General features: G+C 27.9%; 2 protein-coding genes across 3 annotated transcripts; one reads left to right on the top strand and one right to left on the bottom strand.

Moving 5' to 3' along the window:
- Positions 1–1,850: 1,850 nt before the first annotated feature.
- On the bottom strand, positions 1,851–7,212 carry LOC112680033 (N-alpha-acetyltransferase 35, NatC auxiliary subunit). Of its 2 annotated transcripts, none has more exons than XM_025550010.1 (14): positions 6,771–7,212; positions 6,558–6,709; positions 5,895–6,001; positions 5,179–5,306; positions 4,637–4,860; positions 4,417–4,567; positions 4,164–4,353; positions 3,923–4,101; positions 3,640–3,834; positions 3,427–3,567; positions 3,165–3,343; positions 2,897–3,098; positions 2,126–2,395; positions 1,851–2,064 (listed from the first exon to the last, which is right to left on the bottom strand). In XM_025550010.1, the coding sequence occupies exons 3-14, from the start codon at positions 5,998–6,000 to the stop codon at positions 1,924–1,926; spliced, it is 2,106 nt and encodes a 701-aa protein (XP_025405795.1). In that variant the 5' UTR covers position 6,001; positions 6,558–6,709; positions 6,771–7,212; the 3' UTR covers positions 1,851–1,923. The 2 variants fall into 2 exon arrangements, with proteins under 2 accessions (XP_025405795.1, XP_025405797.1); XM_025550012.1 differs by having other exon boundaries at positions 6,866–7,212.
- A 127-nt stretch (positions 7,213–7,339) lies between these two features.
- Positions 7,340–10,981, top strand: LOC112680034 (mitochondrial inner membrane protein OXA1L-like). Its single transcript, XM_025550013.1, has 9 exons — positions 7,340–7,808; positions 7,882–8,151; positions 8,217–8,346; positions 8,768–8,911; positions 9,019–9,107; positions 9,193–9,357; positions 9,419–9,535; positions 10,537–10,696; positions 10,767–10,981. Exons 1-9 carry the CDS (start codon positions 7,743–7,745, stop codon positions 10,910–10,912), a joined length of 1,287 nt encoding a protein of 428 aa, XP_025405798.1. The 5' UTR covers positions 7,340–7,742; the 3' UTR covers positions 10,913–10,981.
- Positions 10,982–14,758: the final 3,777 nt, after the last annotated feature.

Here is a 14,758-nt window from a genome sequence, read left to right as displayed (position 1 = left end):
TGAAAAAAAATGGTTTATTTTGAAGACGCGAAATGGCAGATTAAAAATCACGAACTATATTAACTATGTTTTTCTATAATTTGTACAAGGTAAAATCAGTAAAATAAATTGTAAGCGGCTTTCTAGAGATAGTACAAGAAAAAAAAAATTGAGATACAGATAGATAAAATTTTTGGTGATTGCTTACACCACTGTATAAATACTTTGGTTAGGGTTTGAAACATGCTTCGTCGCTGTCATCATATATTTTCTATCAGTTATAATATCCTTCTTGTTGTTCCAGTGAATACCGTCGTTCGAAAACCCGTATACGGGGTGTGTACACGTATAGCACAGGTGAACAGGAACATGATAAGAACATATAGTTAATAATATGGGGGTGTTGAGGCCGAACGGATAAGGCGGCTGGGCTTGGGCATACAGTCGCGCCCGTTCAAACAGAGAAGAAACCGCCACTGGCCAACGTGAACGTGTACCACCGCTCTGCCGAACCCACATGACGTGCTAATGGTTTCAGTTACGAGGCCTTCATAAGCAAATAGATCGTGAGGATACAAAACCGACGACAGAGACGTCAACGGTGATTAGGTTCACCTGTATCGGTTAAACAGTGCAGCAACTGTGTGTATTAATTTTTTTCCGAATATCTTTAGAAATTTTACAGTTATAACATTATTATGTTCACATTTATCCCGTCAAATGTACGTAGTATGCAAGCAGGTGAACTGTATTAGTTCAATATTTTCAGTTACAATAATGAGCGTTGAGCAACTACGATTTTAAATTATAGTTATCACTGTAGTTCTGTACTAATATTTCCACATAAGTCATTTACCTAATGCCTGATGTATTTTGAAATACCGCTGCAGTAAGCGATGGGAATAGGCGCCACCATTGTTATACTTCATTGATTATATGTTTTCTTCTATTCATCGATATGTTTTTCCTTTTTAAATCAGTAGTGCACAACTTCAGGGTCGTCTATAATTTAACACCAAATGAAAAAGTAATTTTTTATATAACTTTATACATATATTTTATAACACTCCGATTTTATATATATATATATATTTTTTTTGTAGTTTGGATTAATTAAATTTAAAAAATATTAAAATTGCCTAAAATTAACAATTTAATTTATACGAATAAAATTTTTTTATTCATTAAGTATATTTCATACATTTACATGGCCTCAACAAAATAAATTAATTTGAAGGTCGTCGATCAAAGAAAGTTGCATCCCACAGTTCTAAATAATATATTGTTTCATACTGTTACCAAAAAAAAAAAATATATATATATATATATATATATTTTTCAAAATGTTTTGATAAATAATACACCACATTTTGTAGTTTTCTTATAATTTAAATAACACCAATAACGTTTATATACAATAATATAATAATATTATAAGACATATGTTTTGACTTAGACCACATTTAAAGAGCAAAATTGATAAAACTAAAGTTATTGTCTATATTTTAGTGAAAATATATAAAATAATAAAAAGTTAAACTTGTAATTAAAAAAACAAATAATAATTTAAAAGAAAATCTAAAAAATTATTTTAATTATTATTTCATAAAAATTTGAAAAATAGTTATTGTTCGATGGAACTGTTTTAATAATAGTTCTAAGATTTTAAAGCTATATAACCAATTAAAATAACAAATACATAAAAAAGAAATTATCATTTTGTTTGTTTTATACTTTTTAAATATAGCAGTTATTATTCATATATAATCAACTCATAAATAAGTTAAAATGAATTTAACTTTTTTTTACATCACAACACAACAAATAAAAAAAAAAACAATTGCCACAAGCATTTGTAATGATTATAATTTTTCATTGAATTATTTTAGGTTTAAACAGTCTTTAAAACATTAATTTTCTATTATTTTGGACTATTATTACTAATTAGCTAAGTTTCAATATAGGAAAGTAAGAATTGGTCGTAAAGTCAAAGTCTAACGACACATCTGGTCCTCTCATATATCCACTAGCTAATAATTTCATAGTTACAAAATTTGTTTTGCAGACTTTAATTAAATCAAGTACCTAGAAAATAATAAGATTTTGTTTATTTAATGAAAGACAATACATAAACTTCAGGATTTACTTGTTGTGAGTGCGGTTGAGGAATGCTATCTAAAAGACACCTTGCTTGATGAAACAATTCACAGCTATTCATGTATAACATCCTGGGATCTCCAGACGCACTATCGCGGGTTTGGCATCTGGTCATTTGAAATTCATTATAAGAAAATGGTGGTGGCACAGCTACTGCAGAGAATGCAGCAAATCGATGTTCATAGCGAACTCTTTCGTTGTCAAATTTGGCATGTTTTGGTGTTCGAATTTTACCTTCTAATTGAAAGCCTATCAAAGTCTATAACAATATAATCATACAAATTATAAAAAATATGAAATTCTTTAATTATTTTAATGCTCATTGATACATAAAAAAGTGAAAATAGGTGGTTAATAGATATTATTAATATACTTATCCACATTAAAATGATTCAAAATAATAATTAAAACTATCAAATAAGTTATATAAACAAAATAATATAACACACAATGTCAAAATTAATGGTTAATTTTGATTATAACATAATTATTATCTCTGCTCTAAATTAACCATGACTTTAATGATTGTTACATTTAATTAAAAATAATATAGATTATAAATTAATCAATAACTATAATCATCATGTGCTTTAATTTTAAAACATAATTAAACTTTCCAAAATATAATATATGAACACAAACTCAAAATAATATTATATTATTCTGAGTTGAGGATAAAATACCTTGAAAATTTGATTTATGGTCAAAATAAAGTTAACATTGATAAATGATGTTTTTTCATTTAAAAACCTTTAGTTACCTTAAAATAAGCGCCGGTTAAACTTTGCATTGCATGGCACATAACAATTTCTTGGGTGTACGGATGTGTTTTCTTTTTTTTAGGCTTATTTCTTTTATTTCTATTTTTCTGAGAATCAACTGGAGAATCACTTCCGAGTAACACATTATCAGCTCTATTTAAAGTAGACACTAACCAACCATATAGAAATTGATATAAATACCTAAAACAGTTTATTAATTATATTCTTCTAATTATCATGTAAAAATAAATTGAATTAAATATTTACCAATATATGTACTGATATTCATGTGGGCTATAAAGTTCTAATTCAAAACCAGATAACAAGTACATAATCATTATTCTAATTGTATGATAAATTATCCATGTACTATAACTAGCCAAATGCTCTCTTGGAGGATCCAATTTCGATGAAAATGTGTGCAAAAAAGCATCTACTCTCTGAGACTGGTAACATAAAAAATAAATTAATTCTACTAATAAGTATATTATTAAAGTATAACACTGAAATTATAAGTAGAAAAGTTTACCTCGTCCTGTAATGCCGAAAAATCTTCCATAAGATGAGCTAACTTATCTCTTTGTCTAGCTTTATTATGACCACAAATTTGAATTAACCCAGCAAATGGACGAGTGCAATGGTCAAAAAAGTTATTTACACATTCCTTAGCCTGAAAATAAAAAACAAACATTTACAATTTTTTTTAAATAAAATTATGTAAAAAAAAAATTTGTAATTTTACTTGAAAATTAGATAAAATATTTAAGCGTGGTATAAGTGATGGTGGGGCAATAAACGATTTTGCCCATTCTCGTAGACAATCATCAAAATCCTGTGTACCAAACACTCGGTTAGGTAGTGGAAAATAAAGTGTTTGCATTACTGATCTTGAAACAATACATAAGTGACTGTTGTGTCCCAGTTCAATAAAACATTCCTAGAAATCATTCATTGGTTGTATTTGAAAATAAATTATACTATAGCGTGTACCGTAAATCGTGACATATCAAATAAATAAAACAAACCAAAGCACTAATAAAAGTTACACAATTTGTCAATTTACAAATTTGTTTCAGTCTTGTTAATAATGAATCAAAATACAAATATGCTTCAGCAGCTGGTTTAATATTAGTATATCGAGGAAAAGTAGGTGGTAACAATTTTTGATTGATAAGAGGATCAAAACCCAAATCATAATACCAGTCTGAAAAATATAAAAGTATTAAACATGATCGTTTCACTTATAATGCTTTATAGTTCCCTTACTGCCAACTTTGGGAACACCTTTGTCTACAGTCTTTATTAGAGAAGGAATTAATAATCCACAAGTTGTCAATAATCTCTGAGTCTCACCCATTGAACTTGAATGGTTTTCACGACGATTAAAAGAAAGTAAAATTTGAAGAAAAAGTCTAACAAACTTAATACGCGTATTTAATGCAATATAAGATTCATTCTGTAAAATATAATTATGTTTCAAATTAATTGGAATTAATTTTAAGTATCATATCTACTGTACTTCATCACTATTGGGATTTGATTTAAGTATATGGTTTATTGACTCATCAACTTCTCTCATCATACCAATTACACGATGGTCAGAAATTTCATTAAAATAATGATAGTTATAAAGCGCAGGTTGAAAGTCTTCTTCTTCATACACCTGAGCTCTGTACATTGTAAAATATACACATATTTAGATAATATGCTACAATCAGAATACAACAAATTGTACTAACCTGTTAGCAAAATCTCTAATAGCTTCAATTATTTTGTAGACACATATACAAAATGCTTTCAAAGGAACAACTTCAATATCATAAGGCTTTTGAAAGTATAAATTTGTAAATACAGTTTGTGCTAATGAATGACCTTCAAGCCAGGATACAATACAAGCTAATGTTACATCTATAATTGATATTTGTTCAGATACAGTTAGCCCATTTAATTTCAAATCTTCCAACTGTAATTTTACTTGATTTTAAAACAGGAATAAATTTAATTATTATCTAAAAGATATTAGTCTACCATTTTTTTTTTACACATTTGACCATTCAATCATTTTGTGTCAGGTTTCAATAAAATTACCTGGCAGAGCTTAAAAATTAATATTTTTTTGTAGATACTAATAATTTATCAAAAAATGTATTATTTTTTCACAACAAATAGGATATTATAAACAACCTATAGAAATTAGCTTCTTCAAATATACTTTTGTTGCTTGGTAGACTAATATATTAATAATATCATTTGGTAGATAAATAATAATAGAAAAGTTTACTTTAATTGCTTTTGATTCTCGATTACACATCATGCCAGCATCCATTTTTGGATCCATGATTTCAATAGCAGACATTGCTTCAAATAAGCCAAAAAAGTAGCCATGTAAAAGTTCACCAAGTTCCAGTTCTTAAATAGACAAAATAATAGTTAACTTTAATTATAGTTTCATAGTTATATTTAACTCATAAAAATTTAAAAATATAAATGTAATCGTTAATTAAATTACTTTCCATAAAATAAAATATAAAAATGGTATATTATTTTTTAAGTATAAAACTATAGAAAATGATAAGAATAATTTTAAGGGATGTAATATTTATTAATTATTATACTAAAATGCTTTAGATTGTATATTATAAAAAAAATTAAAAAAAAAAACTTTAAAGGATATTATATCAGTAAATATAACACCTTATTTAATCTTAATGATAATTTTAATAAATTACATTTTGTAAAAGAATAGTTAATATATAACAATATTTATCAATTACCAAGTAATATAATCATATACATAAAAAATAAAATATTATCATTGATGCATATTTCATAACTAATCATTAATGCAAATTTCATAACTAATAAGAACTTAATATTAACACATTTCTAATTTAATTAGTGGTTATTTTAGAAATAATAATTGATTAAGTAATTTAAAACAATCAAACTAAATATAAATGAAATAGGATTAAAATATATGATTTTATATCATATTACCTTTAATAGAAGCAAAAAATTCAGGAGTAACATCTTTCCAATTATAATTTGGAATATTAGCTGTATCAGTTTTTTGATTTGAAGTAGATCTACAGTCAGCTTCCATTCTGAAAAGCAATTACTAACCGTTGTAATTGATTTTTAAATAAACTAATTGTTATTTAATCAAATTAAAATTATAAAAAAATATCATACACCATTTTTTTCATGAAACATTTAAATTGTATCAACGTAATATATTCTAATATAGTATAGCTTGAAGAAAGCAATTTTCTCATGTTTATGTGAACTAAAAACAAAGAATTTTCTTTCAAAAAAATTAAATTAGCTGCATTCAAGAAACCAATTAGAAAAATTTTAAATGCATAACTCATTCATATATTTGCTATAAAGATTTAAAAAATAATTCTGTTTTACATTACTATCACCCGAGACTAAACGAACATTTAAATCAGCAAATAGAAACGAAATATATGTAAATTATGACAAACTGTCCAACTAAGTGTAAAATTTTGAGAGATTTGCTATGACCCAATTATAATGTTATCAAAAAATATAAATATTTTATTTAAAAATGGTAGTGATATATGTGGGTTGGCTAAGCACTCAAGACCTCATACCTACTCCTTAGTACTCTGTAATTAAGATGACGACATGTCTCACCTGATGTTAGTTTTAGGGATTTTAACCAACGGAATGGATATGGTTGAGCCGAGAACTCCGTAGGTGCGTATCTGGTTAGACTCTTGTGCGACAGGACGTCCAACAGTTGAAGTAGACTGTGTTACGACGCTGACAGGCGTTTACGTCGACTACTAACAATCAAACAAACAAATGAATCGACCATCGTCGTAACACAGTAACTGTGCGGTGTACCACAACAGCGGTCATATGTGTAGCCGCGTCGTACGACACGCTAGAATCGCGATCACGAGCAAACGGTGTGCACCGCGGCGGCACTAGGTTTGTACCTCATTTTACGCGAAGTGGACGAGGAGGGCAAACGGACTGGCGCACATGCACGCAAGACAGATCCGTAAGTAGAACGTACGATTAATTATTGTTGCTATTTAGGAACGACGGATGGTGTGAGATGGCCCGTGCACGATATCCAGTGTCCAGTGATCAGGATTGGCACGTGCGCGATAAGACACGGTTCGGCGGGGCCTTGCGCGGAACGCGACGTCAATGAACCGCGGTAGGACGAGTACTGCTCGTACTTAAGCACCAACAGTGGTGTACAAACGTTACATTGAAAAAACGAAAAAATAATGGAAACGAATGTAAAGTGTAATACGAGAACGGGCCACCGCCGCCGTCGTTATCAACGCTAGCACGCAATATCAAATGGCGATGTTATCAGCGTGCGGGACAGGGACAGGCCGGCAAACCGTTGCCTTGACGTGCAGACACACGCAGAGGTCAAAGTCAGGCCATACCGCGTGGGCTGTTCACGCGAGAACCGCGTAATCGTAATCTGTGCTCTAAACGCGAGCACCGCGGACGTTCATACTCACCCACTTCTATACTAACTATACTTACTACAGTACAGAAGTCTGTGTTAATATTGTGTCTACGATTCGCGCAAAAAACTCAAATCTTATTTGATCTTATTCTATGATATCAGCACAGAACATTGTCAAAACACTGTCGCCGGCTCTCACGGTTAACTCGGTAGCTCTTATTTGTTATAGCCCGTATTTTTCTATCTGAATTTCTTTTTTATCCCCAAAACAGCTAACTCGATCGAAACTCATATTAATTTTTCCCCTTACGATTTCGTTCGGTTCCGACATTCCCATCCTCCCGTAAGGGTGTTGTGACATGATTGCTTCCTAATCTGCAAACATGGCCTACAGCAAGTTACTGAACAGAAATCCGACGTTCACGACGCTGCTCCAACAGTCCAAAGTGGTGAGTTTTGATTGATTTCTCAATCGTCTAGCAAAGGTTATTAGTTCTTTCGTCTGACTGAGTGTATCTGTAGATCAGCCAAGAGCGCCAATTTCATCGAATTTCGGTTTCCAAAAGATTAGTTCCACTTTTGCCGAACAAGTTTTCAGCATCATATCCTAGGCAATTGACAGCAACAAATTTTACATTCACGCGGTTTAGCAGTAGCGATATTTATGGACAACCATCTTCATCTGCTGTTGACAATGGCTATGAACCTTTAGATTTGACTGAAGACATAATACTCAAGCCACCAGAAGTAATACCAGTTGAAGCAGCTAATGAACTTGTTGAAAAATCTTTGGTACAATACTTTAATTTCGACCTTATGCTGGAAAGTATATAATTCTATTATTTTTATTTTTTCAGAATGCATTGGGAGAAGAAACTTTACAGAGCGCTGGTCTAGGATTATATACTCCAGTTGGATTGTTACAAAATGCTTTAGAATTTTTACATGTGTCTTGTGGTTTACCATGGTGGGGTGCTATTATAACAGGTGCGAGGTAAGCATTTAGTATTATATATACATTTTTATTACAAATTATTACTATTATTATTAAATTTATTAAATTGTATTATAATTACATTTTATTAAACTTGTGTTTTATTTAAAAATCAATTTTGAACAGAGCTAATTTATTTTATAAGATCTAACTTAATATAACAGATTAATTTGTATAATCATAGAATATAATCTGTATTAAGATTTAAAAATGTTGAACATGTATTATTTACTTTTTTCCAAGCACGTGTGTAGATTTGATATTTATAATTTAATAATGAAGGCATTACAGAAAAATATAAAGTGCACATTATTAACAATGTTAAACTATAATTTTTAGTATTCTGTTTAAGCTAACAGTATAGTGTCAAAAAAAGTATTTTTCAATTAAATAATATAATAATTTTATTTTCAGGTACTGTCATATTACGTTTATTGGTTTTTCCTTTAACAATTTCATCACAACGCCATACAGTCAAGATGAATCATTATTTGCCAAAAATTCAAGCATACCAAAAAAAGTTAACTGAAGCTCGATTAAGCGGAGATCATGTTGAAAGTAAACTTATTTGTTGTTATATAGCATGATAAATATTACTTATTTAATTACATTTTTTATAAGTAATATAAATTTAATTTAATTTTTGAAATTTATTTTAATTTTAGTGGGAAGAACTTCAACTGAATTCATGTTATTCATGAAAACACATCAAATTAATCCATTTAAAGGAATGATGTTACTACCCGTTGTTCAAGTAATTTTAATTTAATATTTATATCATATGTAATGCATATAAATTCTACTATGTAATCTGTACTTTAAAAAATTTTGCTTTATAGTTTCCTATATTTTTAAGTATGTTTTGGGGTTTAAGAAATATGTCAATGTTACCTCTAGAAAGTTTTAAATATGGTGGTCTCTGGTGGTTTACTGATATTACTATGCGTGACCCATATTTTATATTGCCTATTGTTACTGTTATTACTCTTGGAGTGACCTTGCAGGTAGTATTATATTTTAAGGCATTATATTTTATGTTTATTTATTTAATTTTGAATTTTCTAGTTTTCTGTAGACACTAATAAATTCAATGCTGCAGGAGCTGGATTTGGAAAATTTTTGAAATTTGGAATCCGTGTACTACCTGTCATTATGTTACCATTCATTGTTAATTTTCCATGTGTAAGTAACATAAATAATAATGATTCAATTTCTTTTTTTCATCATGTTAGTATGTACAATATTGATATAGTATTAAAACATATCATGAATGTAATATAAAAAAAATAGTATAAACTTCTTTTTCAGTTTTAAAGGCCATTAAGGCCAATTACCCCAACACAGACTTGCTTCCATCTGTCTCTATGTCGCGCTATTGTTTCTCCATCTCGTATTTCAATCTCTGCTAAATTCTTCTCCACTTTATCATTTCACCTTTGTTTTAGTTTGTGGTCTTTATCCACAAGCTTTTCATTTTAATACCACTTTCATTAGACTATTTGACCTCCATACATGACCAGCCCATTCTTCTATATTTGAATACTGCTTCTATGTCTGGTTCTTTATATAACTGTTTCATATTTCATATTATTGTGCAATATTATTATACTATTTAAAATAGTATATTATAAAGTATAAATAATGGTTTATATTTCTTCGACCCAAAAGGAAGTATGTTCAGTTCCCTTGGAAGTAGCTCTTAAAAGTCCTCTGGGGTACAATTATGAGGACATAGTGAGTATGTATGATGTGTTATATTGTTTGTTATTTTCTATACTAGAATAAAATTCTTTTTCATTCAATTGGCTTTAGTTTTTCCTATTCCTGTTCTTATTCTACTTAGTGTCTGTTGGAAAACTCAGTTTTCATTATAACATGGTGCCAATGATCAACATGAAGGTTTGAACCTTATATGAAGCTGCTGAATTTTTATATTATATATTTTCTTACCTTTTTTTTATTTTCTCAAATGTATAAAAGTGAGCAATCTAAATGTTAATCCATTTATAAAAAGGACCATTTTTAGATAGAATTTCAAGTATTTAATAAGTATGAATATTAGCTTTATTTTTTGTATCAAATTTATTTATTATTAATACACTAATATTCATATATTTACATAATACATATATCATCTCATATCTCATATCATATACCATAAATAATCATATTTTTTATTTTAGGCAGTGTGTATATATTGGGCATCTACTAATTTTATTTCACTAGGACAAGTATTGTTTTTTAAAATACCTAGTGTAAGAAAATATTTTAATATTGATGTAATAGAGAAAGTTGAACAATCACAAAAAGTGTATGCAGAAAATGTTGGTGAGCTTAAAAAGTGTAAGTAATTTTATTTGAATTATTTTAAATGTATTTACAAATTTTTAAACCATTTTTGAATTTTTATTAGCCTGGAAAAATGCACAAATCATAAAAGAAATTGAAAAAATGGAGCGTTTAGATCATATGAATTTCAGACAATCCAATAATGCTTTGCCAGTTAAGACTTTTAAGTATAATCCAGAAGTCGAGGGAGGCTTAAAGAAGGATGATTAATATAAATTTTTTTAGTACTATTGTTTGTTTAGTATAATGTATGAAATAATATATTAATGTCCAAGTACATTTTATGATTTTTTTATTGATAGGTAATTCCAAGATTAAAATTATTGTTTCATGAAGTAAAATTATATTTCTTTTAAAACTATTAATATATGTTCATTATTGTTTGCAAGAGATCTATTGAATAACTGCATAATGTAAAATCTAATGAACACAAGTATGGTTATCCCCTTGGCAACCAATGAAACACTTACCAGTACATTCAAAAGTTTTGTTATAACACTATTAATTTATGTATACGTAAATATGGTTCAGGTGAAGAAATCTGATAAATAATTTATGAATATTTATATAAATTATATATTCAGTTTACAAATCAGTTAATATAGTCAAATTATTGTGCAGAGATTAATTAATTCTTAAGCACTTTTTCTCATCCTTCAGTAAATCAGTAAAGAGTATACTCAGTAAAGTAAAATTAATTTTTAGTTATTTTAATTATTAGGCTTCCCTGAAAACTTTTTTTTTTTTAATTGATATTGTTTGATTTTTCGCAATATTTAATAATAATATAGAAAAAAAATGAATATCGATATTGATGTATCAATCCAAACACCAGCTAATGGTACAAGTTTATAACTAGCCATTATTAATACATGAAAAATTAAAATAACAATTGTAATTTATATTAATATATATTCAGTACGTAATTAAAATATTAATAATAAAACACAATAGCCATTTGAACGAATTAAAAGAATGAAAATCAAATTATGAACAAAACTGTCAAGATCAATAACAATAAATGACTTCAAAACAACAGTTGTTGATTCAATTGGGTGGAAAAGAGGGCCCCCAAATCTACATAAAAATAAATAAATATTCATATTTGCCAAAAAAAAATTATTCAATTATTTTGATTGATCATTAATTTTAAGAATTCTGAACTTTTCATTTATCAATTGAATAATATGAAAAATTTCTAACAAGCACTGAGCCTCCAAAATATTAGGACCTCATTTCCATTCTTTACCAAAAAAAAATCCAATTTTTAGTATTCATATTTATTTTACAACATTCATTATGTAATGTGATGAATTAAAAAAATTGGAAAAGAAACAGTACTAACAAAAAATTAGAAAACATTTTGGTTTTCTCTTTAAAAATATGGATTGATCAAAAATAGAAGAATGTCCAACACAGTGGCGGTTTGAGACATTTTTACAGTTCTTGAGAAGCCACAAGGGGGGGGGCGAAAATATTTTATATGCACTTACAATTTGCATACATATCCCATTTATTTTTTCCTATTGCTTGATACATAAGAAATAATTTTAAGTTCTATAAACTTTATGCCACAATAGCATAACATAAAAATATAGGTCAATAAAAAAAAAAAAATGTTATGAATTATAAATTAAATTATAATTAGTAAATATAATAACCAATCAATACTTAATAGTAAATAAAACAATATTAGAATGTAGGTACTTTTTTACACAATCTTAATAATTTTAAAAAAAAAATTGTCCAGCCTTTTTTTGAGCAAATGCATCAATAACTTCATTGAAATTAATGCTTGCAGTGATGTAATTTTTATTGGATAAGATTCCTAGGGCATCCAACATTTCTTTACCCAGAGATGATCTTAATCTGTTTTTATTTCTTTTGAGAACTAAAAAAGATCTTTCACCGGTACAATTAATTACTGGTATCGTCAAAAATATATACAAACATGTTTCTACATTTTGAAACGTATGAGATATTTACATATTTTTAATACATTTAATTTGGTCAGAAGGAGTAATTATTATATTTTTATAATTTTTACATATAATTAGACTAGAAATATTAAGGATTAATTGAAATTAAAAGAATAATTAAATTCAGTAGGTGGGCCCCTGAGAGACCCTAGACAAATACGCACAATGTCCTTGCATAAATATGGCACTAATTATACTACTATCACAGGACAAACTGTTAATAAGTATGAATGCTATTTTCACAGTTTAACATCACTAAAATCGCCGATCTACCGCTACATGTTGAAGTCGGGCGGAAAGCAAATCAAAACACATTATGTTTTTTATCGTGTATGAAATACACTACACGTTTTTTCTTTCTCACAAAGATACTAAAAATAAAATTTTTTAAAATAAACCTTATACTAATTATTTTTTGGATAGATGAAAAATTAGTTAGTATTAAATTAAACAAATATTCATACAAGTTCACACAGAACTAGTCATCCGCCAATGCTCTGAGGGGTATCAGTCGACACCCCAGACCTCCCCGTGTGTGAGCCAATGCTTATGTAGTTGTTTATTCGACGAGTTGCTGAGAATGTTCTTTCACCAGATGAGGAACTTGTTGGAACTGCAAGCGCTAAATGTAGCATTTTGTATAAATTTGGGAAAACAGATTTTTCTACGATACTCTTTAGCAGCTTTAGCTGTTCCTGATTGTTAATGTTTTAATTGATTGTCTTAATAATTTTTTGCAACCAAAATTTCTGATTTTAAGTCAGTTTCATTAATATTTCGTTACTCGTTAATCGTTATTACTAAAAAGTTATTAATAATCGTACGTGTTTTACGATTATTTTTCTGTTAAATTTATTAATTATTTCTAAGTAATATTAAGGGCGTAGTTAAATTGAGTCCCAAACGAATTTATCTTTTTTCGAAATAGGTAAACTGAGTCCCAATAATAATATTGAAAATGGTGAACTGAGTCCCACGTATAAAATTTAAAGAGGTAAACTAAGTCTCTCGTATAACAGTTAAATAAAGTGGTAAATTGAGTTTCGTATAAAATATTTAATGCGGTAAATTAACAATAAATAATAATATAAAAAAATAATAAAAATAATATAAAAATATTTAACAGGTAAATATTTTAATGACACAACCTTAATAAAGTCAAGCTACTAATTTTATTATTTTTGTACATCGTCATTTGTTCTCTTAATATATTTTCTTTTTCAATGTTGTGTTTTGACTTTTTACTCATGTCTTTGCTTCTTATTTGATTGGATTTCTTTGAGTGCATCAATAAAAATATAAATATTTGGATGTGCAGTATAAAATAAACTATTTAGTTTTGAGTGAAATGATTCACAACTATTTATTGTACGATTTGCTGTTGTCGAAAATTCAGCCCAAACATAAGGCAGGAATGTACAATCTGGTGCAATATATGTTTTAATAATATAATCGACGAACAATTTTATATTTTCATTTAAAGGAAATTTTGGCAGAATATCTTCAATGAAACAATCATAAACATCTTTAGGACTTAAAAATGATAAGCCAAAAAATAATTTTAAAAAATTACTTTCGTCTGAATTTTGTTTTTTATAATTTGTATTTATACCTAGACATTGTATTTTTTCCACTAACTTTGTCCAAGATAAAAACGACAACCTTTAATATTAATTGCTAATGGTATAGTGTGTAGCTTTTTGAAAGTCTTTAAAAATATGAGTACCTAGGTGAAAATCTTAAGCCAAGAATCGTACATTGATCCATGGTGTTAATATAATTAAGTGTGTTAAATAAAAAAAACAGCATTTCACCATATTTCAAATTATCGCTTTAATTTTTATACGAGAGACTCAATTTACCGATTTCATTTTTATATGAGGGACTCAATTTACCTTTTTTAATAAAATAGGACGCAATTTACCAAACCCGAATATAATGTAGTAAAACCTTATATACAATCATCGTATTACAATGATACGTATAACCAAAAAAAGTAAATATTTTTCCAAGATATTAATAAAAAAAATAAAACGATATTTTAAATTAAAATTAAAAATGTAGCCTTCGTTAGCAA

Source organism: Sipha flava, unplaced genomic scaffold (genome assembly GCF_003268045.1).
Source record: "Sipha flava isolate LNK unplaced genomic scaffold, YSA_version1 172_pilon_pilon, whole genome shotgun sequence".
Lineage (NCBI taxonomy): Eukaryota > Metazoa > Arthropoda > Insecta > Hemiptera > Aphididae > Sipha > Sipha flava.
The sequence above is the reverse complement of the archived record's forward strand: the minus strand, read 5'-3'. Positions and strand labels throughout refer to the sequence as shown.

Coding starts and splice junctions, on each gene's coding strand:
- LOC112680033 (XM_025550010.1), bottom strand. CDS start 6,000: ATGGAAGCTGACTGTAGATCTACTTCAAATCAAAAAACTGATACAGCT. Junction 5,307..5,894: donor ATTTTTTGCTTCTATTAAAG/GTAATATGATAT, acceptor TGTCTATTTAAG/AACTGGAACTTGGTGAACTT. Junction 2,396..2,896: donor TAACCGGCGCTTATTTTAAG/GTAACTAAAGGT, acceptor ATATTGTTATAG/ACTTTGATAGGCTTTCAATT.
- LOC112680034 (XM_025550013.1), top strand. CDS start 7,743: ATGGCCTACAGCAAGTTACTGAACAGAAATCCGACGTTCACGACGCTG. Junction 9,108..9,192: donor TGTTACTACCCGTTGTTCAA/GTAATTTTAATT, acceptor TTTGCTTTATAG/TTTCCTATATTTTTAAGTAT. Junction 10,697..10,766: donor TGTTGGTGAGCTTAAAAAGT/GTAAGTAATTTT, acceptor AATTTTTATTAG/CCTGGAAAAATGCACAAATC.